Source organism: Cetorhinus maximus, chromosome 4, assembly GCF_964194155.1.
Source record: "Cetorhinus maximus chromosome 4, sCetMax3.hap1.1, whole genome shotgun sequence".
NCBI lineage: Eukaryota > Metazoa > Chordata > Chondrichthyes > Lamniformes > Cetorhinidae > Cetorhinus > Cetorhinus maximus.
The window spans coordinates 52233885-52260496 of record NC_135882.1 but is presented as its reverse complement, the minus strand read 5'-3'; the positions used below and the strand labels follow the sequence as shown (position 1 = coordinate 52260496).

The 26612-nt window shown below is 48.3% G+C and overlaps 1 protein-coding gene across 2 annotated transcripts in view; it reads left to right on the top strand.

Annotated features, from left to right (window-relative positions):
- The first annotated feature begins 1990 nt into the window (after positions 1-1990).
- Positions 1991-26612, top strand: part of LOC144679621 (proton-coupled zinc antiporter SLC30A8-like) — a 49108-nt gene continuing 24486 nt past the window's right edge. Inside the window, exons 1-3 of one of the 2 annotated variants that reach the window (XM_078540193.1) lie at positions 1991-2424; positions 23572-23718; positions 24688-24841. In XM_078540193.1, the coding sequence (XP_078396319.1) occupies positions 2406-2424; positions 23572-23718; positions 24688-24841 (320 nt within the window). In that variant the 5' untranslated portion in view covers positions 1991-2405. Of the gene's footprint in view, positions 2425-18678; positions 18750-23571; positions 23719-24687; positions 24842-26612 lie in introns of those variants that run through there. The other variant, XM_078540194.1, reaches the window with a different exon arrangement.

The following is a 26612-nucleotide window of genomic DNA, read 5'->3' as shown; positions in this document are numbered from 1 at the left end:
GATAGTTTCAATATTTTCAGTTGAGTTAATGGCAATTATGTTGGCTTTAGAGTGTGCAGTGGAGGTAAAGCCATTGAGAGTCGTCATTTGTTCAGATTCAACATCAGCATTGATCTCATCCAATCTTGTTTCTGAATCCAGACAGGATTTTATTTTTGAAATTTTTCATTTATTGTATAATATGCAATAGTTGGGTATTGTGGTGGGTCTTTTGTGGATGCCGGCACACAAAAGGTGTGGTAGGGAATGAGGCAGCAGATTCATTGGCTAAAAGTTTTATAAATCACTTGATTCCAGATATTGGGATTTCATTGCAGAAGATGGAAATGAAATCTATTATTAAGGATAAACTATATGCATTATGGCAACAAAAGTGGGATATGGATGAGAAAGATGACGTTTATATCAGATTCAAAACAATGTGACGTTATCTAGTAAATTCACTAGGAAGTGTAGAAGGGATGAGGTGACTATGAGCAGGATTAGAATTGGGCACTGTGGGCTAAGTAAGTCTGTTTAATAGGGAAACATGTTGGTGATTTGCCTCGGGAGTGTGGGGAAGGATTCCTGCAACCGGTGGAGCATGTTTTATTACACTGTACTAAGTTTGCAGCTGAAAAAGGAACTATGCCATCTAATTTATATCAGCAGGGCACACTGTGATACAGTGGCTATTATTTTACCAGTTAGATTTGGGTACTGGGATATTTAAAGTCGCGTTGTCTTTTTTTTCATATTCAAAGAGGATTAGCGCATAGAGTGTAGGTTTTTTTCATTGCACTTTCTCCGACACAGTAGGTGGCAGTAATACACCAAAGAGGTGTGAATTTTTCAGAAGCCAAAATAGGCGGCAAAACGTTTTCCGCCTAATGGCTGCTCGGCCTAATTTTCGAGCGGGCCTCACGGTCAGCGTTATGGAGGAATTTTAACTTCCACGGTGGACTGGCAAAACTCGTGGGCAGACGAATAAACTGTCTACGGGGTATTGGGGGAAGCCCGGCCTATATTCATGTCCAAGCCACTGAGCAGCTCGGGCTCCAATCCAATGGCCACGTCCATTAAACATGAATTCAGCAGCCAGGCAAACGACCCTGCCGTCAGCTTTAGGATAGTTTCGAAGCAGGAAAAGGGCGGTAAATGGGCCGCTTTAATGTTATCTCCAGCGCCGCCTTGATTCCGCCGGGGACAGGGAATTAAATTAAGGTTTCAGGCCGTTGTAGAACCCAGGCGCCCTTTTCGTCCAGCAGGAGTGGGCGCACATCCTGCCTATTGCCTTCTGGCGAAGGGCAGCCTATCCAGCGCTCCTTAAAGCGATCGCTCCAAAACACCAACTCCGCAATGAGTTTTACATATTGTAGGGTTCAGATAACAGGACATTACCTCCCAGCCCCACCAAATGTTCCGATCACCGTCCGTTTATCCTCCTAAGGCTCGAGCCTCTTGCCCCACCCTCGGGACTTGTCCCCATTGGCCCCGCCCTCACCAGCTGACCCGTCCCCATTGGCCCCGCCCTCACCAGCTGACCCGTCCCCATTGGCCCCGCCCTCACCAGCTGACCCGTCCCCATTGGCCCCGCCCTCACCAGCTGACCCGTCCCCATTGGCCCCGCCCTCACCAGCTGACCCGTCCCCATTGGCCCTGCCCTCACCAGCTGCACCCCATTGGCCCCGCCCTCACCAGCTGCACCCCATTGGCCCCGCCCTCACCAGCTGCACCCCATTGGCCCCGCCCTCACCAGCTGCACCCCATTGGCCCCGCCCTCACCAGCTGCACCCCATTGGCCCCGCCCTCACCAGCTGCACCCCATTGGCCCCGCCCTCACCAGCTGCACCCCATTGGCCCCGCCCTCACCAGCTGCACCCCATTGGCCCCGCCCTCACCAGCTGCACCCCATTGGCCCTGCCCTCACCAGCTGCACCCCATTGGCCCCTCCCTGATTGGACCCCTGACCCCGCCCCCTCCCCCACGGGGTGGGCTAGGCTCGGCTCCGAGTCTGGGCTGAGCTGTCTCCGGCTGCCGTCTGAGTGCTGATGAGGCCCTGTTGCCCAGAGGCCTGTCCGGCCGCCCGATTAGCACAGCCCCGGTCACAATCGGCCCCAGCAGCGCCGGCGAGTCCTGGCGGTTGGTTTCTGATCCTTGTGTTGACCCTCAGAAGTCGCGTGTTAGACATAAACTGACAGATGAGCACTCGGACCTAAGTCACTAACCAGCCTGTGTTATCCCACAGCTCATCCAACCAACATCCAATTCTGGAACTGGACCTAAACCTCCCATCTGAGACTGTCAGCGAATCCAGTGTGGTCTTCCATTGCCACAGTAATAAAAAGGCTCATGAACGGAAGCAAATAGAGCAATGTCAGGTTAAGAGGAGATTGTGGATAGCTTTGGTCATTTGTGTGATATTTATGATTGGAGAACTGGTTGGTGAGTACTTTACAACAGCAATTACGCTTCAAATGTACATTTTTGGCTCTAAAGCACTTTGTATATAAGGACAAAAGAAATGGGAGCAGGAAGAGGCCAATTGGTCCCTCAAGCCTGCTCACCATTCAATAAGATCATGGCTGATCTGATTGTGCCCTTAACTCCACTTTCCTACCTGCCAATTCCAACAACCCTCTTAACCTCTCATATAGATCAGAAATCCTAAGAGAAGAAATCCTCCTCTTAGTTTTAAATGGGAGGCCCCTTATTTTTAAAACTGTGCTCCCCTTATAAATTGCCCCCCCCCCCCCAAGAGGAAATATCCTATCAACATCTACCCTGTCAAGCCCCCTCAGAATCTTATGTTTTAATAAGATCACCTTATTCTTCTAAACTCCAACTGAGATTGCTCTATGAATCCATTATATCAGGCACATAATGTTACTCACAATAAGAGGTTGTGGTGGAAGAATTAATCCAGGCAGGTCTCTTGGTTAAAGCTGGTTTATTTCCCAGACAACTTCTCAGTGCTAGTAACTTCTACACAGTGTTCCAGCTGTACCTTTTTATTCTGTTCAGTTGGAATAATTAATGCCCATCATCTGTTTAACTACCAATTGGTTTAACAAGATGATTGCCATATTAACACATAATAACCCTGGAATGAATGAAGAGTCAGAAATTTGAGTTCTGCCACTTAAACAGCTTCTTTTAGAGTTAAAACAATTAACTAAATTAACAATAACAAGGGGCCACTTAAACAGGGTGCACAATCTGACACTTAGTTGTTCTGCTTGCCTGACACCAATTTGCACCTGACAAGAGGCCTGTGGGCTCAGACCTGGCTAAATGTTATAATGTTATATAAAAAAATTAAAAGTGGCGCCACGGTAAATCTGTGACCTGATTGGCTGGTAGAGAATCTACACTGAATTTGAAACTAAAACATTGTTAAACTAATTAAACCAAATAAATTAATCACTTAATTAATAAGTAGAGGGTATCTAGACCAGAATCAGCGGATTACTGTTCTTAGAATTTAGCATTTATAGTAGAAATCTAGCCCTATGGAACGTATAGTTAATAAGGAGTCAATAAGCAGTTAATAGATTTAAATTGATTTATTAAATAGTTCTAGAAATGGCAGTTGCTGGGCTGAAGTGCTTCACCTGTGGGATGTGTGAAATCTGTGACGCTTCAAGTGTCCCGGACAACTACATCTGCAGGAAGTGTACCCAATTGCAGCTCCTCACAGACCGCGTGGATCGGTTGGAGCAGCAGTTGGATGCACTTAGGAGCATTCAGGTGGCGGAAAGCGTCATTGACAGGAGTTTTACAGACGTGGTCACACCCAAGGTACAGACAGATAGATGGGTGACCGCTAGAAGGGGCAGGCAGTCAGTGCAGAAATCCCCTGTGGCTGTCCCCCTCTCCTAACAGGTATACCATTTTGGATACTGTTGGGGGGGATGGCCTATCAGGGTAAAACAACAGCAGTAGCCAGAGCAGTGGCACCACGGCTGTCTCTGTTGTTCAGCAGGGGGGGTCAAAGCACAGAAGAGCAATTGTCATAGGGGACTCTATAGTCAGGGGCTCAGATAGGCACTTCTGTGGTCGTGAAAGAGACACCAAGATGGTATGTTGCCTCCCTGGTGCCAGGGTCCAGGATGTCTCGGATCGGGTACGGGACATTCTGAAGGGGGAGGGAGAACAGCCAGAGGTCGTGGTACACATTGGTACTAACGACATAGGCAGGAAGAGTGATGAGATCCTGCAGCAGGAGTTCAGGGAGTTAGGCAGAAAGTTAAAAAAACAGGACCCCTAGTGTTGTAATCTCAGGATTACTCCCTCTGCCATGTGCCATTGAGGCTAGAAATAGGAAGATAGTGCAGCTGAACACGTGGCTGAACAGATGGTGTAGGAGGGAGGGTTTCTGATATCTGGATCAGTGGGATCTCTTCCGGGGCAGGTGGGACCTGCACAAGAAGGATGGGTTGCATCTAAATTGGAGGGGCACCAATATCCTGGCTGCGAGGTTTGCTAGTGTCACTCGGGAGGGTTTAAACTAGTATGGCAGGGGGGTGGGAACCAGAGCAATAGGTCAGCAGGTTAAATAAATGACTGGGAACCAGTGAATATGGCCAGTAGGACTAAGAGGAAGGGCAGGCAGGGAGAAATTACTGAACACAGTGGGACTGGGGGTCTGAAATGCATTTGTTTCAATGCGAGTAGTATAACAGGCAAGGCAGATGAGCTTAGAGCTTGGATTAGTACTTGGGACTATGATGTTATTGCTATTACAGAGATTTGGTTGAAGGATGGACAGGATTGGCAGATAAACGTTCCAGGATTTAGATGTTTCAGGCAGGATAGAGAGGGATGTAGAAGTGGTGGGGGAGTTGCACTGCTGGTTAAGGGGAAAATCACAGCTGTACGAAAGGAGGACACCTCGGTGGGCTCAGGCAACGAGGCAATATGGATAGAGCTCCGAAATAGGAAGGGTGCAGTCACAATGTTAGGGGTTTAGGATAGGCCTCCCAATTGCCAGTGGGAGATTGAGGAACAGTTATGTAGGCAGATTTTGGAAAGATGTAAAAGCAATAGGGTTGTTGTGGTGGGTGATTTTAACTTTCCCTATATTGACTGGGAATCACTTAGTGCTAGGGGTTTGGATGGTGCAGAATTTGCAAGGTGCATCCAGGAGGGCTTCCTGAGACAATATGTAGATAGTCCAACTAGGGAAGGGGCAATACTGGACCTGGTGTTAGGGAATGAACCCGGCCAGATGGTCGAAGTTTCAGTAGGAGAGCATTTCGGGAAAAGTGACCATAATTCAGTAAGTTTCAAGGTACTGGTGGATAAGGATAACAGGAGTCCTCGGATTAAGGTGCTTAATTGTGGGAAGGCTAATAATAACAATATGAGGCAGGAACTGAGGAATCTAGACTGGAGGCGGATGTTTAAGGGCAAATCAACAACTGACATGTAGGGGGCTTTCAAACGTCAGTTGATAAGAATTCAGGACCGGCATGTTCCTGCTAGGATGAAGGATAAGCATGGCAAGTTTCAGGAACCTTGGATAACGAAGGATATTGTGAGATTAGTCAAAAAGAAAAGGGAAGCATTCATAAGGGCTAGAAGGCTGGGAACAGATGAAGCCCATGGAGAATATAAAGAAAGTAGGAAGAAACTTAAGCAAGGAGTCTGGAGGGCTAAAAGGGGTCATGAAAAGTCACTGGCAACCAGGATTAAGGAAAATACCAAGGCCTTTTATACATATGTAAAAAGCAAGAGGGTAGCCAGGGAAAGGGTAGGCCCACTCAGGGACAGAGGTGGGAATCTGTGTGTGGAGCCAGAAGAAATGGGAGAGATACTAAATGAATACTTCTCATCAGTATTCATCAAAGAGAAGGACTTAGCGGTCGATTTGTCTAGGGAAGAGTGTGCAGATAGCCTGGATCATGTTGAGATCAAAAAAGAGGAGGTGTTAGGCGTCTTGAAGAATATTAAGGCGGATAAGTCCCCAGGGCCAGATGGGATCTACCCCAGAGTACTGAGGGAGGCAAGGGAGAAGATTGCTGGGGCCTTGACAGAAATCTTTGTATCCTCACTGGCTACGGGTGAGGTCCCAGAGGACTGGAGAATGGCCAATGTTGTTCCATTGTTTAAGAAGGGTAGCAGGGACAATCCAGGAAATTACAGGCCAGTGAGCCTTACATCAGTGGTAGGGAAATTATTGGAGAAGATTCTTCGTGACAGGATTTACTACCATTTGGAAGCAAATGGGTGTATTAGTGAGAGGCAGCATAGTTTTGTGAAGGGGAGGTCGTGTCTCACTAACTTGATCGAGTTTTTTGATGAAGTGACAAAGATGATCGACGATCATCATCATCTGTGGATGTTATATACATGGATTTCAGTAAGGCCTTTGACAAGGTCCCTCATGGCAGACTGGTACAGAAGGTAAAGTTGCACGGGATCAGAGATGAGCTGGCAAGATGGATACAGAATTGGCTTGGTCATAGAAGACAGAGGGTAGCAGTGGAAGGGTGCTTTTCTGAATGGAGAGCTGTGACTAGTGGAGTTCCGCAGGGATCAGTGCTGGGACCTTTGCTGTTTGTAGTATACATAAATGATTTGGAGGAAAATGTAACTGGGCTAATTAGTAAGTTTGCAGATGACACTAAGGTTGGAGGAGTTGCAGATAGTGAAGAGGATTGTCAAAGGATACAACGGGATATAGATCGGTTGGAGACTTGGGCGGAGAAATGGCAGATGGAGTTTAATCCGGACAAATGCGAGGTAATGCATTTTGGAAGGTCTAATACAGGCAGGAATTATACAGTAAATGGCAGAACCCTTAAGTGCATCGACGGGCTGAGGGATCTGGGTGTACAGGTCCACAGGTCACTGAAAGTGGCAACGCAGGTGGATAAGGTAGTCAGGAAGGCATATGGCATGCTTGCCTTCATTGGCAGGGGTATTGAGTATAAAAGCTAGGAAGTCATGCTGCAGCTGTATAGAACCTTGGTTAGGCCACACTTGGAATATTGCGTGCAATTCTGGTCACCACATTACCAGAAGGATATGGAGGCGTTGGAGAGGGTGCAGAGGAGGTTTACCAGGATGCTGCCTGGTCTGGAGGTTATTAGCTATGAGGAGAGGTTGGAGAAACTCCAACTCACTAGAGTGACGGAGATTGAGGGGCGACTTGATAGAAGTTTACAAAATTATGAGTGGCATGGACAGAGTAGATAGTCAGAAGCTTTTTCCCAGGGTGGAAGAGTCAATTACTAGGGGACATAGATTTAAGGTGAGAGGAGAAAACTATAGAGGAGATGTGCGGGGCAAGTTTTTTACGCAGAGAGTAGTGAGTGTCTGGAATTTGCTGCCAGAGGAGGTGGCGGAAGCAGGTACGATAGTGGTGTTTAAGAGGCAGCTTGACAAATACATGAATAGGGTGGGAATAGAGGGATACGGACCCCGGAAGTGCAAAATGTTTTAGTTGACGGGCAATATGATCGGCGCAGGCTTGGAGGGCCGAAGGGCCTGTTCCTGTGCTGTACTTTTCTTTGTGGGGGTGGGGGGCACATTTCAGTTTTTCTCACACTGAGGTTGGGGGGTGTTGGGCGATGAGCACATTTCAAAAAGATAGGTTTGGCGCAACATTAAACATGAATTTAGAAAAAAAAGCTGACATGAAAAGAAACAACGTGCTGAGCAAAAAAAATCACAATAATAAACTGATGATTTTAAAAAAAGAGTAATAAATAAAGATGACCATTAGAGTGTGAAAGGGTGAGAGAAAGGGTCCAGCTCACTCCCAGCCTCGGGATGCTCACTAACTTGTCTTTACCCTCTGTGAGAGTGCATGTTGGTGTGGGGGTGAGAGTGAATGGGAACCCTGAAATGGGAGAGATCCAGAGACACACTCTCTCTTCTCGCTCTCTCTCTCTCTCTCTCTCACACACACACACACCTCTCTCACACTCACTCACACCCATCCAACCTCACACACACTCACCCATCCTTACAGGCACTCACTCACCCATACTCAGACACGCACCTATCCTCACACACGCCTCTCTCTCTCTTTTACACACACACTCAGTAACCCTCCCTCACATTCACTCAATTACACTCACTTACCCATCCCCACCCTCACACACTCACTTACCCTCACACACATTCACTCACTCACTCAGCCATCCTCTCTCACACTCACTCGCCCACCCACCTATCCTCACACACACTCACTCACCCAGCCTGACGCACACACTCTCATTCAGCCATCCACTCTCAGGCACTCACTCGCCCTCTCTCACTCACTCACTCACCCACCCTTCCTCACTCACTCACTCACCCACCCGCCCTCCCTCACTCATTAACTCACCCACCCACCCTTCCTTACTCGCTCACCCACTCTCCCTCATTAACTCACTCACCCACCCTCCCTCACTCATTAACTGACTCACTCACCCACACACCCTCCCTCACTCACTCATCCATCCTCTCAAACACACACCTATCCTGACAGACACTCACTCACCCACCACTCACTCACTCACCCTCACTCATTCATCTTCACACACTCACCCACCCTCAAACACCTCCCTCTCACGCACACTCACTCACCCACCCTAACACACATTCACTCACCCATCCTCACACTCACTCACTCTTACACTCACTGACTCATCCAGCCTAACATGCGCACTCATCCATCCTCACACACACACTCACTCACCCACCACTCACACACTCCTTTACTCATTCACCCACACTCACTCACCCAGCCTCACACACTCACCCAGCCTCACACACTCACCCAGCCTCACACACTCACCCAGCCTCACACACTCACCCAGCCTCACACACTCACCCAGCCTCACACACTCACCCAGCCTCACACACTCACTCAGCCTCACACACTCACTCAGCTTCACACACTCACTCAGCTTCACACACTCACCCACCCTCAAACACCTCCCTCTCAAACTCACTCACTCACCCACCCTCACACACGTTCATCAATCGTCACACTCACTCACTCTCACCCTTACACTCACTGACTCATCCAGCCTAACACGCGCACTGATCCATCCTCACACACTCACTCATCCATCCTCACACACTCACTCATCCATCCTCACACTCACTCATCCATCCTCAAGGTGCACTCACTCACCCTCACACATTTGCTCACCTACCCTCAAACACCTCCCTCTCACACACTCACTCACCCACCCTCTTACAAACTCACTCACTCATCCATCCTCACACTTACACACACTCATCCATCCTCACATTTAAACTCACTACACTAATACTCACTCATTCATCCACCCTTGCACACTCACTCATCCAGCCTCACACACTAATCCATCCAGACTCTCACACTCTCTCACCCATCTTTACATGCACGCACTCACTCACCCATCCTAACACGTGCACTCACTCACCCATCATCACAGACGCATTCACCCTCACTCACACCCTCAAACACATTCGCACACCCAGCCTCACACACTCAACCATCCTCAAACACCTCCCTCCTACATACTCTCACTCACCCTCACACACTCTCATCCATCCTCACACTCACACACACTCACTCTCACCCTTTCACTCACTGACTCATCCATCCTCACAGACTCACTCATCCAGCCTCACACATTCACTCACCCATCCTCCCACGCACACTCACTCACCCATCCTCACACGCGCGCACACTCTCAAATCCTCACACTCACTCACACACTTACTCTCACCTTTTCACTCACTGACATCCATCCTCACAGACTCACTCATCCATCTTCACACACACACTCATCCATCCTGACGACGCACTCACTTACCCTCACACACATTCACTCGCCAACCCTCAAACACATTCACTCTCTCATCCATCCTCACACTCACTCACTTACTCATCCAGCCTCACACACTCACTAATCCAGCCTCACACATTCACTCACCCATCCTCCCACACACACTCACTCACCCATCCTCCCACGCACACTCACTCACCCATCCTCACACGCGCACACACTCACCCATCCTCACACTCACTCACACACTTACTCTCACCCTTTCACTCACTGACTCATCCATCCTCACAGACTCACCCATCCTCACAGGCGCGCACACTCACCCATCCTCACAGGCGCGCACACTCACCCATCCTCACAGGCGCACTCACTCACCCATCCTCACAGGCGCGCACACTCACCCATCCTCACAGGCGCACTCACTCACCCATCCTCACAGGCGCACTCACTCACCCATCCTCACAGGCGCACTCACTCACCCATCCTCACAGGCGCACTCACTCACCCATCCTCACAGGCGCACTCACTCACCCATCCTCACAGGCGCACTCACTCACCCATCCTCACAGGCGCACTCACTCACCCATCCTCACAGGCGCACTCACTCACCCATCCTCACAGGCGCACTCACCCTCCCTCATTCATTCACCTTCACTCACTCACCCTCGCACACACATATACTCACTCATTCAGCCATCCTCTCACACACTCACTCACCCGCCCACCCTCCCTCACTCACTCACCCATCCTCACACACACTCACCCGGCCTCTCGCGCTCACCCGGCCTCTCGCGCTCACCCGGCCTCTCGCGCTCACCCGGCCTCTCGCGCTCACCCGGCCTCTCGCGCTCACCCGGCCTCTCGCGCTCACCCGGCCTCTCGCGCTCACCCGGCCTCACGCGCTCACCCGGCCTTTCACACTCACTCACCCGGCCTCTCACTCACTCACTCTCACCATTAGACTCACTGACGCATCCTGCCTAACACGCACACTCATCCATCCTCACACACCCACTTATCCATCCTGAAGACGCACTCACTTGCCCTCGCACATTTACTCACCCACCTTAAAACGCACTCACTCACTCATCCATCTTCATACTCACTCACTCACACTCACTCACAAACTTACATTCACGCACTCATCCAGCCTCACACGCTCACTCACCCACTCATCCATTCTCATACACTCACTCATCCATTCTGAAAACACGCTCACTCACCCTCGCACACATTCACTCACCCACCTTAAAACACACTCACTCGCTCATCCATCCTCACCCTCACTCACTACAACTATACTTACACTCAATCACTCATCCAGCCTCACACACTCATTCATCCAGCCTCACACACTCATTCATCCAGCCTCACACACTCATTCATCCAGCCTCACACACTCATTCATCTAGCCTCACACACTCATTCATCCAGCCTCACACATACACCCATCCTCACACGCACACTCACTCACCTATCCTCACACACACTCACTCACCCAGACTCATGCACACACAATCACTCATTCAGCCATCCTCTCTCACACTCCCTCACTCAGTCACTCATCCATCCTCACACACACACACCCCCATCCTCTCAGACAGACACTCACTCACCACTCACTCATTCACCCTCCCTCATTCATTCACCCTCACTCACCCTTACACACACACTCACCTAGCCTCACACGCTCAATTAACCAGCCTCACACACTCACCCACCCTCAAACACCTTTTCTCATGCACACTCACTCACCCACCCTCACACACATTCACTCACCCATCCTCACACACACTCATCCATCCTCACACACTCACTCATCCATCCTCACACACTCACTCATCAATTCTCACACACTCACTCATGCATCCTCAAGACGCACTCACTCACCCTCACACACATTTACTCACCCATCCTCAAACACCTCCCTCTCACACACACTCACTCACCCACCCTCTCACTCACTCATCCATCCTCACACACTCACTCATCCATCCTCACACACTCACTCATCTAGCCTCACACACTCACTCACCCACCTTCACACAAATGCACTCACTCACCCAACCTCACATGCTCATTCAGTCATCCATCCTCACACGCACACTCACTCACCCATCCTCACACATGCTCTCACTCACCCGCCCTCACTCATCCTCACACACACTCATTCAGCCTCACACACTCAGCCACCCTCAAACACCTCCCTCTCACACACACTCACTCACCCACCCACACACACACATCACGCATCCATCCTCACACTCACTTACTCACATTCACTCTCACCCTCAGACTCACTGACTCATCCATGCTCACACACTCACTCCCATCCTCACACACTCACTCATCCATCCTCAAACACTCACTGATCCATCCTCACACATTCACTCATCCATCTTCACACATTCACTCATTCATTCTCACTCGTCCATCCTCACGCACTCACTCGTCCATCCTCACGCACTCACTCGTCCATCCTCACGCACTCACTCGTCCATCCTCACGCACTCACTCGTCCATCCTCACGCACTCACTCGTCCATCCTCACGCACTCACTCGCCCATCCTCACGCACTCACTCGCCCATCCTCACGCACTCACTCGCCCATCCTCACGCACTCACTCGCCCATCCTCACGCACTCACTCGCCCATCCTCACGCACTCACTCGCCCATCCTCACGCACTCACTCGCCCATCCTCACGCACTCACTCGCCCATCCTCACGCACTCACTCGCCCATCCTCACGCACTCACTCGCCCATCCTCACGCACTCACTCGCCCATCCTCACGCACTCACTCGCCCATCCTCACGCACTCACTCGCCCATCCTCACGCGCTCACTCGCCCATCCTCACGCGCTCACTCGCCCATCCTCACGCGCGCGCTCACTCGCCCATCCTCACGCGCGCGCTCACTCGCCCATCCTCACGCGTGCGCTCACTCGCCCATCCTCACGCGCGCGCTCACTCGCCCATCCTCACGCGCGCGCTCACTCGCCCATCCTCACGCGCGCGCTCACTCGCCCATCCTCACACACTCGCCCACCCTCAAACACCTCCCTCTCACACACACTCACTCAGCCACCCTCACACTCTCACTCATCCAGCTTCACACACTCACTCACCCACCTTCACACACAGACTCACTCACCCATCTTCACACATGCACTCACTCACCCATCCTCTCACACGCAGTCACTCACTCCCTCTCACACACACTCACTGACACATCCTCATGCACTCAACCACCCTCAAACACCTCCCTCTTACACACACTCACTCACCCATCCTCACACGCGCATTCACTCGCCCACCCTCACGCGCGCATTCACTCGCCCGCCCTCACGCGCGCACTCACTCGCCCGCCCTCACGCGCGCACTCACTCGCCCGCCCTCACGCGCGCACTCACTCGCCCGCCCTCACGCGCGCACTCACTCGCCCGCCCTCACGCGCGCACTCACTCGCCCAGCCTCACGCGCGCACTCACTCGCCCAGCCTCACGCGCGCACTCACTCGCCCAGCCTCACGCGCGCACTCACTCGCCCAGCCTCACGCGCGCACTCACTCGCCCAGCCTCACGCGCGCACTCACTCGCCCAGCCTCACGCGCGCACTCACTCGCCCAGCCTCACGCGCGCACTCACTCGCCCAGCCTCACGCGCGCACTCACTCGCCCAGCCTCACTCGCCCATCCCCTCTCACACGCACTCACTCGCCCACCCTCACAAGTGCACTCACTCGCCCACCCTCACAAGTGCACTCACTCGCCCACCCTCACAAGTGCACTCACTCGCCCACCCTCACAAGTGCACTCACTCGCCCACCCTCACAAGTGCACTCACTCGCCCACCCTCACAAGTGCACTCACTCGCCCACCCTCACAAGTGCACTCACTCGCCCACCCTCACAAGTGCACTCACTCGCCCACCCTCACAAGTGCACTCACTCGCCCACCCTCACAAGTGCACTCACTCGCCCACCCTCACAAGTGCACTCACTCGCCCACCCTCACAAGTGCACTCACTCGCCCACCCTCACAAGTGCACTCACTCGCCCACCCTCACAAGTGCACTCACTCGCCCACCCTCACAAGTGCACTCACTCGCCCACCCTCACAAGTGCACTCACTCGCCCACCCTCACAAGTGCACTCACTCGCCCACCCTCACAAGTGCACTCACTCGCCCACCCTCACAAGTGCACTCACTCGCCCACCCTCACAAGTGCACTCACTCGCCCACCCTCACAAGTGCACTCACTCGCCCACCCTCACAAGTGCACTCACTCACCCGCCCACCCTCACAAGTGCACTCACTCACCCACCCACCCTCACAAGTGCACTCACTCACCCATCCCCTCACACACGCACTCACTCACCCACCCTCACAAGTGCACTCACTCACCCACCCTCACAAGTGCACTCACTCACCCATCCCCTCACACACCCACTCACTCACCCACCCTCACAAGTGCATTCACTCACCCATCCCCTCACACACCCACTCACTCGCCCATCCTCACAAGTGCACTCACTCGCCCACCCTCACAAGTGCACTCACTCGCCCACCCTCACAAGTGCACTCACTCACCCATCCCCTCACACACCCACTCACTCACCCACCCTCACAAGTGCACTCACTCACCCATCCCCTCACACACCCACTCACTCACCTATCCTCACAAGTGCACTCACTCACCCACCCTCACAAGTGCACTCACTCGCCCACCCTCACAAGTGCACTCACTCGCCCACCCTCACAAGTGCACTCACTCGCCCACCCTCACAAGTGCACTCACTCGCCCACCCTCACAAATGCACTCACTCGCCCACCCTCACAAGTGCACTCACTCGCCCACCCTCACAAGTGCACTCACTCACCCATCCCCTCACACGTGCACTCACTCACCCACCCTCACAAGTGCACTCACTCACCCACCCTCACAAGTGCACTCACTCACCCATCCCCTCACACGTGCACTCACTCACCCACCCTCACAAGTGCACTCACTCACCCACCCTCACAAGTGCACTCACTCACCCATCCCCTCACACACCCACTCACTCACCCACCCTCACAAGTGCACTCACTCACCCATCCCCTCACACGTGCACTCACTCACCCACCCTCACAAGTGCACTCACTCACCCACCCTCACAAGTGCACTCACTCACCCATCCCCTCACACGTGCACTCACTCACCCACCCTCACAAGTGCACTCACTCACCCACCCTCACAAGTGCACTCACTCACCCATCCCCTCACACACCCACTCACTCACCCACCCTCACAAGTGCACTCACTCACCCATCCCCTCACACACCCACTCACTCACCTATCCTCACAAGTGCACTCACTCGCCCACCCTCACAAGTGCACTCACTCACCCATCCCCTCACACGCGCACTCACTCACCCACCCTCACAAGTGCACTCACTCGCCCACCCTCACAAGTGCACTCACTCGCCCACCCTCACAAGTGCACTCACTCACCCACCCTCACAAGTGCATTCACTCACCCACCCTCACAAGTGCACTCACTCACCCATCCCCTCACACGTGCACTCACTCACCCACCCTCACAAGTGCACTCACTCACCCACCCTCACAAGTGCACTCACTCACCCATCCCCTCACACACGCACTCACTCACCCACCCTCACAAGTGCACTCACTCACCCACCCTCACAAGTGCACTCACTCACCCATCCCCTCACACACCCACTCACTCACCCACCCTCACAAGTGCACTCACTCACCCATCCCCTCACACACCCACTCACTCACCTATCCTCACAAGTGCACTCACTCGCCCACCCTCACAAGTGCACTCACTCACCCATCCCCTCTCACACGCGCACTCACTCGCCCACCCTCACAAGTGCACTCACTCGCCCACCCTCACAAGTGCACTCACTCACCCATCCCCTCACACACGCACTCACTCACCCATTCTCACAAGTGCACTCACTCACCCACCCTCACAAGTGCACTCACTCACCCATCCCCTCACACGTGCACTCACTCACCCACCCTCACAAGTGCACTCACTCACCCACCCTGACAAGTGCACTCACTCACCCATCCCCTCATACACGCACTCACTCACCCACCCTCACAAGTGCACTCACTCACCCACCCTCACAAGTGCACTCACTCGCCCACCCTCACAAGTGCACTCACTCGCCCACCCTCACAAGTGCACTCACTCACCCATCCTCACAAGTGCACTCACTCACCCACCCTCACAAGTGCACTCACTCACCCATCCCCTCACACGTGCACTCACTCACCCATCCCCTCACACGTGCACTCACTCACCCACCCTCACAAGTGCACTCACTCACCCATCCCCTCACACACGCACTCACTCACCCACCCTCACAAGTGCACTCACTCACCCACCCTCACAAGTGCACTCACTCACCCACCCTCACAAGTGCACTCACTCACCCATCCCCTCACACACCCACTCATTCACCTATCCTCACACACTCTCTCACTCATTCATCCTCACACACACACTCACTCACTTATCCTCGCACACACATTCACTGACCTATTTTCACACGCACACTCAGTCACGCAGCCTCACACATGCATTCAGCCATCCTTTCTCACTCACTCAGCCATCTTCTTGAACACACACTCGCCCACCCTCGCTCACTCACACACCCATATGCTCACCCTCACACAACGCTCACACACATTCATTTATACAAACCCACGCACTAAATCACTGGTGATGGTGGGTTGATGCTCTGAGAGTGGAGGACAGATCTGGAGCGAGGCCCGAGGCCTAGCAGCGCCTGAATGTGGGTGCCCACCAGGAGGGTCACTGCCGGATCCGGGGGAAAGGCCCAGGGCTGGGATCAAGTGGCTGATGCTGGGCCAGAGCATAGGAAGCTGCAGAAAAGCAGCCAGAGCCGTGGGAAAGCATGTTGAGCGGAGGCCCCGCCCACTCCAGGGTCTCGCTATCTTCACATACTCGCAGTTCCCTTGGTGTTCGCTGCTCCTCCAATCACAGCCTGTTTCTCTCCCATGTTTGCTGCTGATAGGCTCACTGTTGTACCATTTTAACATTAAAACTCCCTATTATTCAACTGATTTGTCATGTTTGGAAAAATTGTTTTGTGTAGAACACAAGAACCTAAAATAGTCAGGACTGACACAAAGATATTCAGCCCATCAAAGCTCATAGGCGTTTAATTGTCAAAAGCTTTCAATGTGAGACCTCCTTAATTCTGTTGAAACCCATTATAATACCTGTAGTAAAAACATATTCCATTTCAGGTGCTAGATGAGAATCCTGCTAAAACCAGGTGGGGACCTACTTAAGATTCGGAATGATTTCTTCAACGCAGGTGCAGTCCAATGCTCTCTGCCGCCCAGTAGCAGCAACATGGCGGATGGAGCTGACTGGTCAGAAGAAGTCCTGATAAGTGTTAATGCTTTGTCTGTTACTAAATCCTTCATGAAACCTCATCCTGCCCGTGGATGAGGTTTCATGATAAATGCGAAGGCTGTCTGGGCTCTTCGCCTGCCCGCCAACCTTAAGGTTGGACGGGCAGCTCCTTTAATTGTTTTATTTAGTTTTTAAATGGCCTTAATAGGCCTTTGACAGTTGGCTGCATGCCCGCCGAACTGAAGATCTGAATGACGAGTGGTGACGTCGGGACGCACGCCCGATGTCACCGCACGTAATTTTAAGCGTCGCCGAGCAAGACCCGCCCTTGCACGCCGACCCAAAGATTCTGGCCCTAGTTCTGCACAGGTCAGCAGGCTCAGACAGTGTTCACTATTCCCACAAAATTTCTCTACTGACTGCCAGGGACTGTTCCCACAGGCCATCTGATGCTAAATTTATACTTGTGCCCACTGGCCAGGTAGTCAATTGCCTGATGTTGGGTAGAACAGTGCAAAGTTTTATTTAAATGAGGCTCTGCTGTTAAGACCAACAGGGTCTCCATGTCCCTGATCTTGTCGGATGGGCCACCCACTACTTCCACACAGCCTTCCAGTCACCCTATGAGAATCAAGGCCAGAATTAACATTTCAGATTCCCAGATCAGATAATTGCAGAGTTTCCAGACAGGTTGATCACAATAGTTATACCAGGATCAAACGCCCACAGACATTCAGCCCTCCTCTGCCTAAAGAATGATCCGCTTCTCTTAGGGCACATTAGAGGGTGGAGGCTCTATTGTCGGCAGTTTTATTTTAAACAACACTTTATTTAAAGTTTTTTAAAACAAACTGGCTTATCTCAATGGTAACCTTCAACCAAACCTAGTGTATGAATTTTACCAGATTTAGCTGAAACAATGATTTAACAGTACCTACTGCTACATGTGAAGTTGAGTAGTAAATCATTAATATAAATGTGAACATTTAACGTATTCTAACAAAGTGGAAGTCAAAAAATCAATGGACCACAATCCTGACAGTTATTCCAGGACCACACTTGCCAGTGCATCCTTGTATTAATCCTGTCACAGTTTGCAGGGCCTTCAGAAGGGTACAGGAGCATCTGCCTTCCCCATTGTTGCCAGAAATTCTTGGGAGTGGGGGAAGGATTGTCTTGACTCTGAGACTTCATGTACTTCCTCCTTCCGATATTGGGGTGTATTCGAAAAAAGTTTTGGGGAAAGAAATGTCCAAATTTTCAGAGGCCCAAGTCACTTTTCTTGATCTGGATTGATCCCACTGGATCTTGCTTATTCCATTCTGGTGATACCAGCCTGTCCTGCCTATGTTCCTACACTTTAATCCTATGCCTTCATGGTCCAGAGATGTGAGAATACCTAGTGTAAGTTGAGGCTCCACTTATTTCCTACCTTTGTATTTTCCATATTCAATTGATCTACCAGCCCATCATTTTCTATAAATACCTGAATGTTCACTCTCTCTTTTATAGAAGCAATCTCTCAACCTTTACTGAGGCATTCTCCTCCTCTAGTCTTTTATAATTAGGCAAATTATCCATTAAAAGGTAAGTGAAGTCAATAAAAATAAAACACAAAAATAGCCTCAATCACTACTGTCTGAAAAATATTGATAGACACAAACCTTGAAAATATTTTGCAATTATACCATTTAAAATGAATGAGCAAACACCAGTCTTCTAAAGTCTACTTGTACGTTAAATCCACAGGTGTGGACTATTCTCCATCCTCATCATTTTAAAGAATCAGCCAACTAAAAAGAATTAGAAAGATCTTTTGACAATTTAACAATTCCAATTGATCAGTGGGTAAAGTGCTGTCCAGTCTGATACTTTTTTTTATATTAGTTCATGGGATGTGGGTGTCGCTGGCTAGGCCAGCAGTTGTTGCCCATCCCTAAATGCCCTTAAGAAGGTGGTGGTGAACTGCCTTCTTGAACTGCTGCAGTCCATGTGGTGTAGGTATTTCCAGGATTTTGACTCAGAAACAATGAAGGAATGGCGATATATTTCCAAGTCAGGATGGCGGAGTGGTTTGGAGGGGAGCTTCCAGGTGGTGGTGTTCCCATGTATCTGTTGCCCTTGTCCTTCCAGATGGTAGCAGTCATGGGTTAGGAAGGTGCGGTTTGAGGAGTCATGGTGAGTTCCTGCAGTGCATGTTGTAGATGGTACACACTGCTGCCACTGTGCATCAGTGGTGGAGGGAGTGAATGTTTGTGGATGGGGTGCCAATCAAGTGGGTCCTGGATGGTGTCAAGCTTCTTGTGTGTTGTTGATGCTGCACTCATCCAGACTTGTGCCTTGTAGGTGGTGGACAGGCTTTCAGGGGGTCAGGAGGTGAGTTACTTGCCGCAGGATTCCTAACCTCTGACCTGCTCTTGTAGTCACAGTATTTCTACGGCTCCGTATGAGTACTGGCCCTGGTCAATGGTAACCCCCAGGTTGTTGATAGTGGAAAATTCAGTGATGGTAATGCCATTGAATGTAAAGGGGCAGTGGCTAGATTCTCTCTTGTTAGAGATGGTCATTGCCTGACACTTATGTAGCCTGACTGAGCCAGGGAGACTGAAAAGATTCCAAATTAGGAGTTGAATTTCCATGTTTACTAATTTTTCATTGTTACAGAAACTTTTCCATCAAAGTTATGGCAGGTCTGTGGAATAACCTTAATGGAAATTTTCTTTTCCAAACTTCTATTCGTATTGTGTTGGATGATGCTAGCTTGTGATTTTAGTCTCAATGGACCAGAAGTTCTGAAGGCACTCTCCCAATTCTCCTCCATAACCCAGGCAAGGTACCAAAATGCTGCCACAGCCTACACCATTATATTCTAGCAGAAGGCAACACCTCCAGGAAAGGGTTGTCCTGAAGAGATAAAACCAGGACAAAATGTCTTTAAACATTGAATAATGCTGACAGAATTGGGAAAGAATAGTTTGGAGGAGTTACTGAGTTAAGCAATGTGATAACAAAATTAACAGGTACAACTAAAATTGAAACATAGGGGATCAATAGTTATTATTAGTAATATTTCACCTCTTTCACCTGTCACAATCAGGACATCCTTCAAGGCAGAAATTCAATAAAAACCTCCATTTTTATAATGCCTTTACTGTAATAAAATCTCCCAAGGCATATCACAGAAGTGTTATCAAACAAAATTTAATACATAATTGACACATAAGGAGATTTGAGGGCAAATAACCAAAAGAAGAGGTAGGGTTTAAAAGCATCTTAAAGGAGAGAGAGATTCAGAAAATTTTAGGGAGGAAATTCTGGAATCTGGGGACTAGACAGCTGAAAGTATGGCCACAAATGGTGGAGTGATTAAAATCAGGAATACCTAAGAGGCAGAATTGGAGGAATTCAGATCTCAACTGGTTTTAGGGATGGAAGAGGTTACAGAGATAGGAGGTGTGAGGCCATGGAGGGATTTGAAGACAAGGATGGGAATTTTAAAATTGAGGGGTTCTGGATTGGGGGTTAATGTAGGTTAACGTGCACACAATGAAAAGTGAACAGGTCTTTGTGCAAGTTAGGATAGCAGAGCTTTGGGTGAGCTGAAGCTCATAGAGGGTGGAAGGTGGGAAGCTGGTCAGGAGACCATTGGAATACTCAAGTTGAATTTTCTGTAGCAGGACATCAAGCAGTACCTGCTGTTGGACTTTTCCCTGCATCTTTCAGCTCAAAATATTTTTGCCCATACAGTTGCTGAAATTGCAAATTAATAACCACCTGGTGAGGGGAACTGGAATCTGTGACATATGTGAATAAGCAACCAATCATATTGAAGGATTGAATAATAAACAGCAGAAGGCCTGAGAAGGAAGTGTAAATTAGAATAAATGTCAAATCAGGTACAGAAAGAGAAATGAAGAAACTTTGGATTGAGAAAGAGAGAGCGCGAGCAAACATGAGCCAGAAAGGAAAAGTTTTTAAAAAATCAAAATTGACATCTTAAAAATCTCTAACAATTAACACTTAAAGAAACAAGACTTCACATTTGTGTTAGTTAATTTTAATTGCCAGAGAGGTTGAGTGGAAGTAGTTAATAATTCTCACATTGTTAAAGAGGTACTTGTACTTACAATGACAAGGGTTAACTTTTCGTGATGAGTTTAGTTCGTGTCCAGCACGCAAATAGAACAACTTCACGATGTTCAATACATGCCAATGGTAAGGCAGACAGTGAAGTGCTGTTTTTGTGAAGCTAACAATGGAGTGACACTACTTGGACAGCAACGTTTGGATATTTAACTGCACATCTGCTCCTCACCTGAAGTTGCTGTATCATTTATACATAAATAACAACGAGCACCATTAATCTCACTGTAATTTGAACAGCATAGTCTGACCCTCTATCAGCAGAACTACACTGTTTAAATAATTAAATTAAAAGTAGACAAAGATAGGAAAATCAAAGAGCAGGGAAAAGTTGTCTGTGTAGCAAATTTGTAAACATAAAGAATTAATTTATGACAACAGCATACAGAAAATCTTCCCAAAGAATTCAGTTAATCTTAAACTTTGAGACTCTGCTCATGGCACACAACCCTACTTGGCAGTAATGGATATCAGAACATTCACCTCCTCCGTGGCTGATTCTGCAATATGTACTCCTACCAAACCCAACTGCTTTGGAAATGGAGTTTTGTAATTTTGTGGCTATATCTCCATATAACCAATTGGTTTTGTTAAGTAATTTGATGGTGAGACTCCTTCTTCAATAAATAATTTTGCACCAGTACAGTCACATCATTTGAAGCAAACTCAGAACTGTTGATTTTATTGGTTGTATTCAGCTCATGTATATTTTACAGTAAGTATGTTTTTACTGTGTAATTGTTACTTGATTGAACAACTTCAGTGATGTCAGTTTGTTAGAGGAAAGAAGCTAGCTGCATATAGGAAGAACCTACCTCACCTCACCTAAGTAGCTTTGGTGAGACATCCAAAATCCACTGTATGTGATTTGGAGAGCAAATATAGCAGTACATGCTAACTAACAACTTCAGCATCGTTCACAAGTCAAGCTTTACCGTATTACTAACTGTCACACTGTATCTTGCATATGTACCTTCCCTATATTGTATTCTATAGGGAGGGGTGAAGCTATGGAAGCATTTTAAAATAAGGATGTGAATTTTAAAATTGGTGTGTTGCCAAATTAAAAGTCAATGTAAGTCAGCGAGCACAGGAGTGATGGTTGAGTGGAACTTGGTATGAGTTAAGATACAGATAGCAGAGTTTTGAATGAGCTCAAGTTTATGGAGGTCAGAAAATGGGAGGTCAGCACATCAGAGCTTTAGAATACTCGAGTCCATAGGTAAGAAAGGCATGAATGAGGGTTTCAGTGGCAATGAGCTCAGGCTCAAGCTCAGACACAGTGATGGGCAATGTTACAAATGTGGAAGTAGATGGTCTTGGTGACGGAGCAGATATGGAATTGGAAATCACCTTGGGGTGAAATAGGACAGTGAGATTGCGAACAACCTAGTTCAGCCTCAGGCAGCGGCCAGGGTGAGGATGGAATCGGTGGCTAGGGAACTGAGTTTATGGAGGACTGAAGACAATGGCCAGGATTTTCTGGTCCTGCAGCGGATGAGACTGGAAATTCCCGCCCGAAGTCAATGGACCTTTGGCTGGTCCGTCAAATTTTCCGTCCCACCCATGAGGATTCCTGCCACAGGCGGGACCAGAAAATCCCAGCCAATGACTTCAGTCTACCCAGGAAATATCTGCTCATCCAGTGCTGGATATTGGACAAGCAGCATGACAAACCTAGGCAGTGGAGGGGTCGAGCGAGGTGGTGGTGAAGTAGAGCTGGGTGTTGTCAGTGTACATGTGGAACCTGATGTTGTGTTTTCAGATGATGTCACCAAAGGACAGCATGGCTTTGCCCCTCCTTATCACAGCAATCTACTATAGCCCTACAGCCCTCTAAGATCTCTACACTCCTTCATTTCTGGCCTCCTGCACTACACTGATTTTAATAGTCCACCATTGGCAGTCGTGCCTTCATCTCTCTGCCTCTCTAGCTTTCTTTGCTTCTTAAAACCTACCTCTCTGACTAAGCATTTGGTCGCTTATCCTAATATTTCCTTAGGTGAATCACTGTCATACGTTTCCAACTCAGAGTCATACCTTGTTTGATAATACTCTTGTGAAGCAGCTTGGAATGTTTTACTACAGGAAAGGAGCTATATAAATGCAAGTTGTTGTATGCTATGAATATAATGTAATGTATGACTGTATAAGCAAAGGATTAAAATAAAAATTAATTGAATTAAGTTTAGTAATTATTAAATGATCTTTACTGGGTACATATTTCATTGTTTGCCATGACTTACCTTTCAAATGTTTCGCTCAGGTGGCTATCTAGCAGGGAGCTTGGCTGTTATGACCGATGCAGCACATCTTCTCGCAGATGTCACAAGTTTTCTGATTAGCTTGTGCTCATTATGGCTATCATCAAGACCGGCCACAAAGAAACTAAACTTTGGATGGTACAGAGCAGGTGAGAATTTCAGAAAAGTAATTGAAGTTTTCTGTTTACTTAAAGGGAAGCGTCAGGAATACTGAAAAAAATAGTTGCTTTTCTGAAGTCTAACAAGTGTAAACTAAATTTCAGCAATATTTTGGTTTGGAGCATTCCATATCCTAAATATCATGTGGAAACCGACAGTGCAAATGGCCTCCTTCTTTGCTGTAAAATTCTATGTGAATAGCAGCTAGTATCAGATTAGCCCCCTGTTATACAGCCTCCCTGGTAAAGATGATTTATGTGCATCTAGATCAGTGGAAATAACTGTATTACTGATCTTTGGCCATTGATTTTGTTTGCCATGAGGTGTGAGGACCTATACTTATTCATTTTTCATTCTTCAATTTTTAGTTATTCATTCACTTGTTTAGGTCTTGTGCTATTCACCATCTGCTGATTGAGCTGACAGTTCAGATGGACGCCTCTTTCCCAGTGAACAAGCATTTTGACTCCATACTTGATAAGCACATTGACCTAAGTTGGCTCGAATTCTCTGCCTTGTTTTCAAATCCCTGCATGGCCCATCCTTCCCTACCTCTATAATCATCTGCAGCCCTACAACCCTCCCAAGTTATCTGCACTCCACCAATTCTGCCATCGTGAGCATCCCCGATTTTAATTGCTCCACCATTGGTGGCTATGGCTTCAAATATAAAAATCTTGAGCTCTGGAATTCCCTCCCTGAACCTCTGTACCTCTTTTAACTCCTTTAAGACACCCCTTAAAATCAAGCTTTAGGTCAACTGGCCTAATATCTCCTGATGTGGCTCAGAACAAAAAATTTTGTTTGGTAATACTCCGATGAAATGCCTTGGGATGTTTTACTGTGGTAAAGATACTAACTAAACACAAATTGTTGTTGCTTGCTACCCACTGGTGTTTATATGTGAACAAGTCTTACTAATTCCTAAATAGATTCTTGTCCTATTTTATTTTTACTAGAAATTCTTGGTGCACTGTTCTCAGTGATCACAATTTGGCTTGTAACAGGAGTGTTGGTCTACCTTGCTTGTGTAAGATTGATCAGTGCAGATTACGAAATTGATGGAATGGTCATGCTTATAACATCTACCTGTGCAGTGGTAGCAAACGTAATGTAAGTTAACTTTCTGTAATTCTTTTGCTGTTCCCTTACATATGCCACTTTTTAAAATAGAACAGTCCTTACATTAATTTTTATTTTAAATGTATGTTTGTAAATGGTATAATTTTGCCTTTCCATCTCCCCACCCCCCCAGTGGCAGCCAATCTCAATCAGAGCAGTGTGCGTGCACGCGCGCACGTGTGTGTGTGATGACTCCTATGATTATGTATGACTGGGTCCTCCACTGATCAGGGTCACCTGAGTGCTGTTGTTTATGATGCTGTGACCATCACATGGCATCGTCTTCAGGGAAAGAGGAGAAAACTGCAAAAATTTGCTTAAGTGCAGGAAGAAAAAAATGTCTTGAAATTTCATGAAGATATGGTTTGGATAATATCCAACATTGCGCTTCTGACATAGAACCTTTCTCACTCAAAGTGCCTGTATGATTTCCCAATCATTAATTTAGATCACCAGAAGATCATCTGCTATGTGGCCCAGATTTCCAGTATGCAGGCAAGGCTCCCCACGGAGTGCAAAGTCAGAAAATTGCATCATACCTTTTTTAGCAATCATGAGCATGAATCTTTGCATGTCAAGCAGATGATCACCAACTCAAATTCTATGCCTGCCTACTACTTACTTTTTCTTGTTTTCATTGGGTGGATTTCATTTGTTCATGACCAGACTACTACTGTAAACAGTAAGTGTGCTCAGTACCATAATCTGGGATGAGATAATATCATATCTCAGCTAACACTAATCTTATCACATAACAATCAAGATGAAATGACATTTGAGATAACAGTGGCCTCCAAAATGCTGATCTCCCAACTCCCAGGGGCACTTTGGGCTTCAGGAGGTCTTGTGGCTCAATAGGTAGCGTCCCTCCCTTTGAGCCAGAATAAGCTTTGGGTTCAGGTCCCACTAGAGGACTTGCTGGCCACGGAAGAGAGCTCATGATACTCAGCTTGCTAATCCTTCCAACATTTACTCACCATTCTGCAAAGGGAGAGAAGTGTGTGCAAAGATACAAACAAACTTTGGATATTTATAAAAACAAGTTGGGGAGTGAATCATGAGCAAAAAAGTAGGAGAGACAGCCTGCAAAGCCCCCCTTTTCTGGCATACTCTCCAGAATTTTATGTCCAGCAACTTTGTCTTTTGCTTCTCATCTGGTAAAAGAAATTTAATACCAAACCAACCAAAATGAGATATGATATTATCTCATCCCAGAAACTGGAATTCAACTGTCCCTTTGCAAAGAAAAAGGTTCGGTAAACTAATTTCTTTTAGAAGGAAGGTCACGTCCATGATGAGGAAGGTCCCAGTCAAGTGTCTAGGTATTTGGGAACATTTGGTCAAATGCATTATTAAACCTGCGAGCTCCAAGTCTGGAAAAGATTTCTCACTGTCTGGAAATCCCAACCAAATGTTGTAGGAAAATTGATGTATACATGCTTGAGAGAAAGGAAAAGATAGGGCATAAATTTTTAATAGGGTTATTCTGCTGGCGAAAATGTGACAGAGCAAGCCCTAAATCTGTCCATGCTCAGAAGCCAGAACCCTGCCCCAAATTGTGGGAAAGGGGTCATTTGCATGGATTGGGTGGGCAGTCCATGTCTGTGGAATGCTTCAGTGGCACCCACTCCAGCAGGAGCCTGATGAATCAGTGTAGCACAAGACTGAGGCTTAGAAAGGCAAAAAATGTCAATATTCCTATGATAGTGCTGGACCACTAAAGTTAATTAATCACCTCTCCCTGTTTGGCTACAGGAGTTTT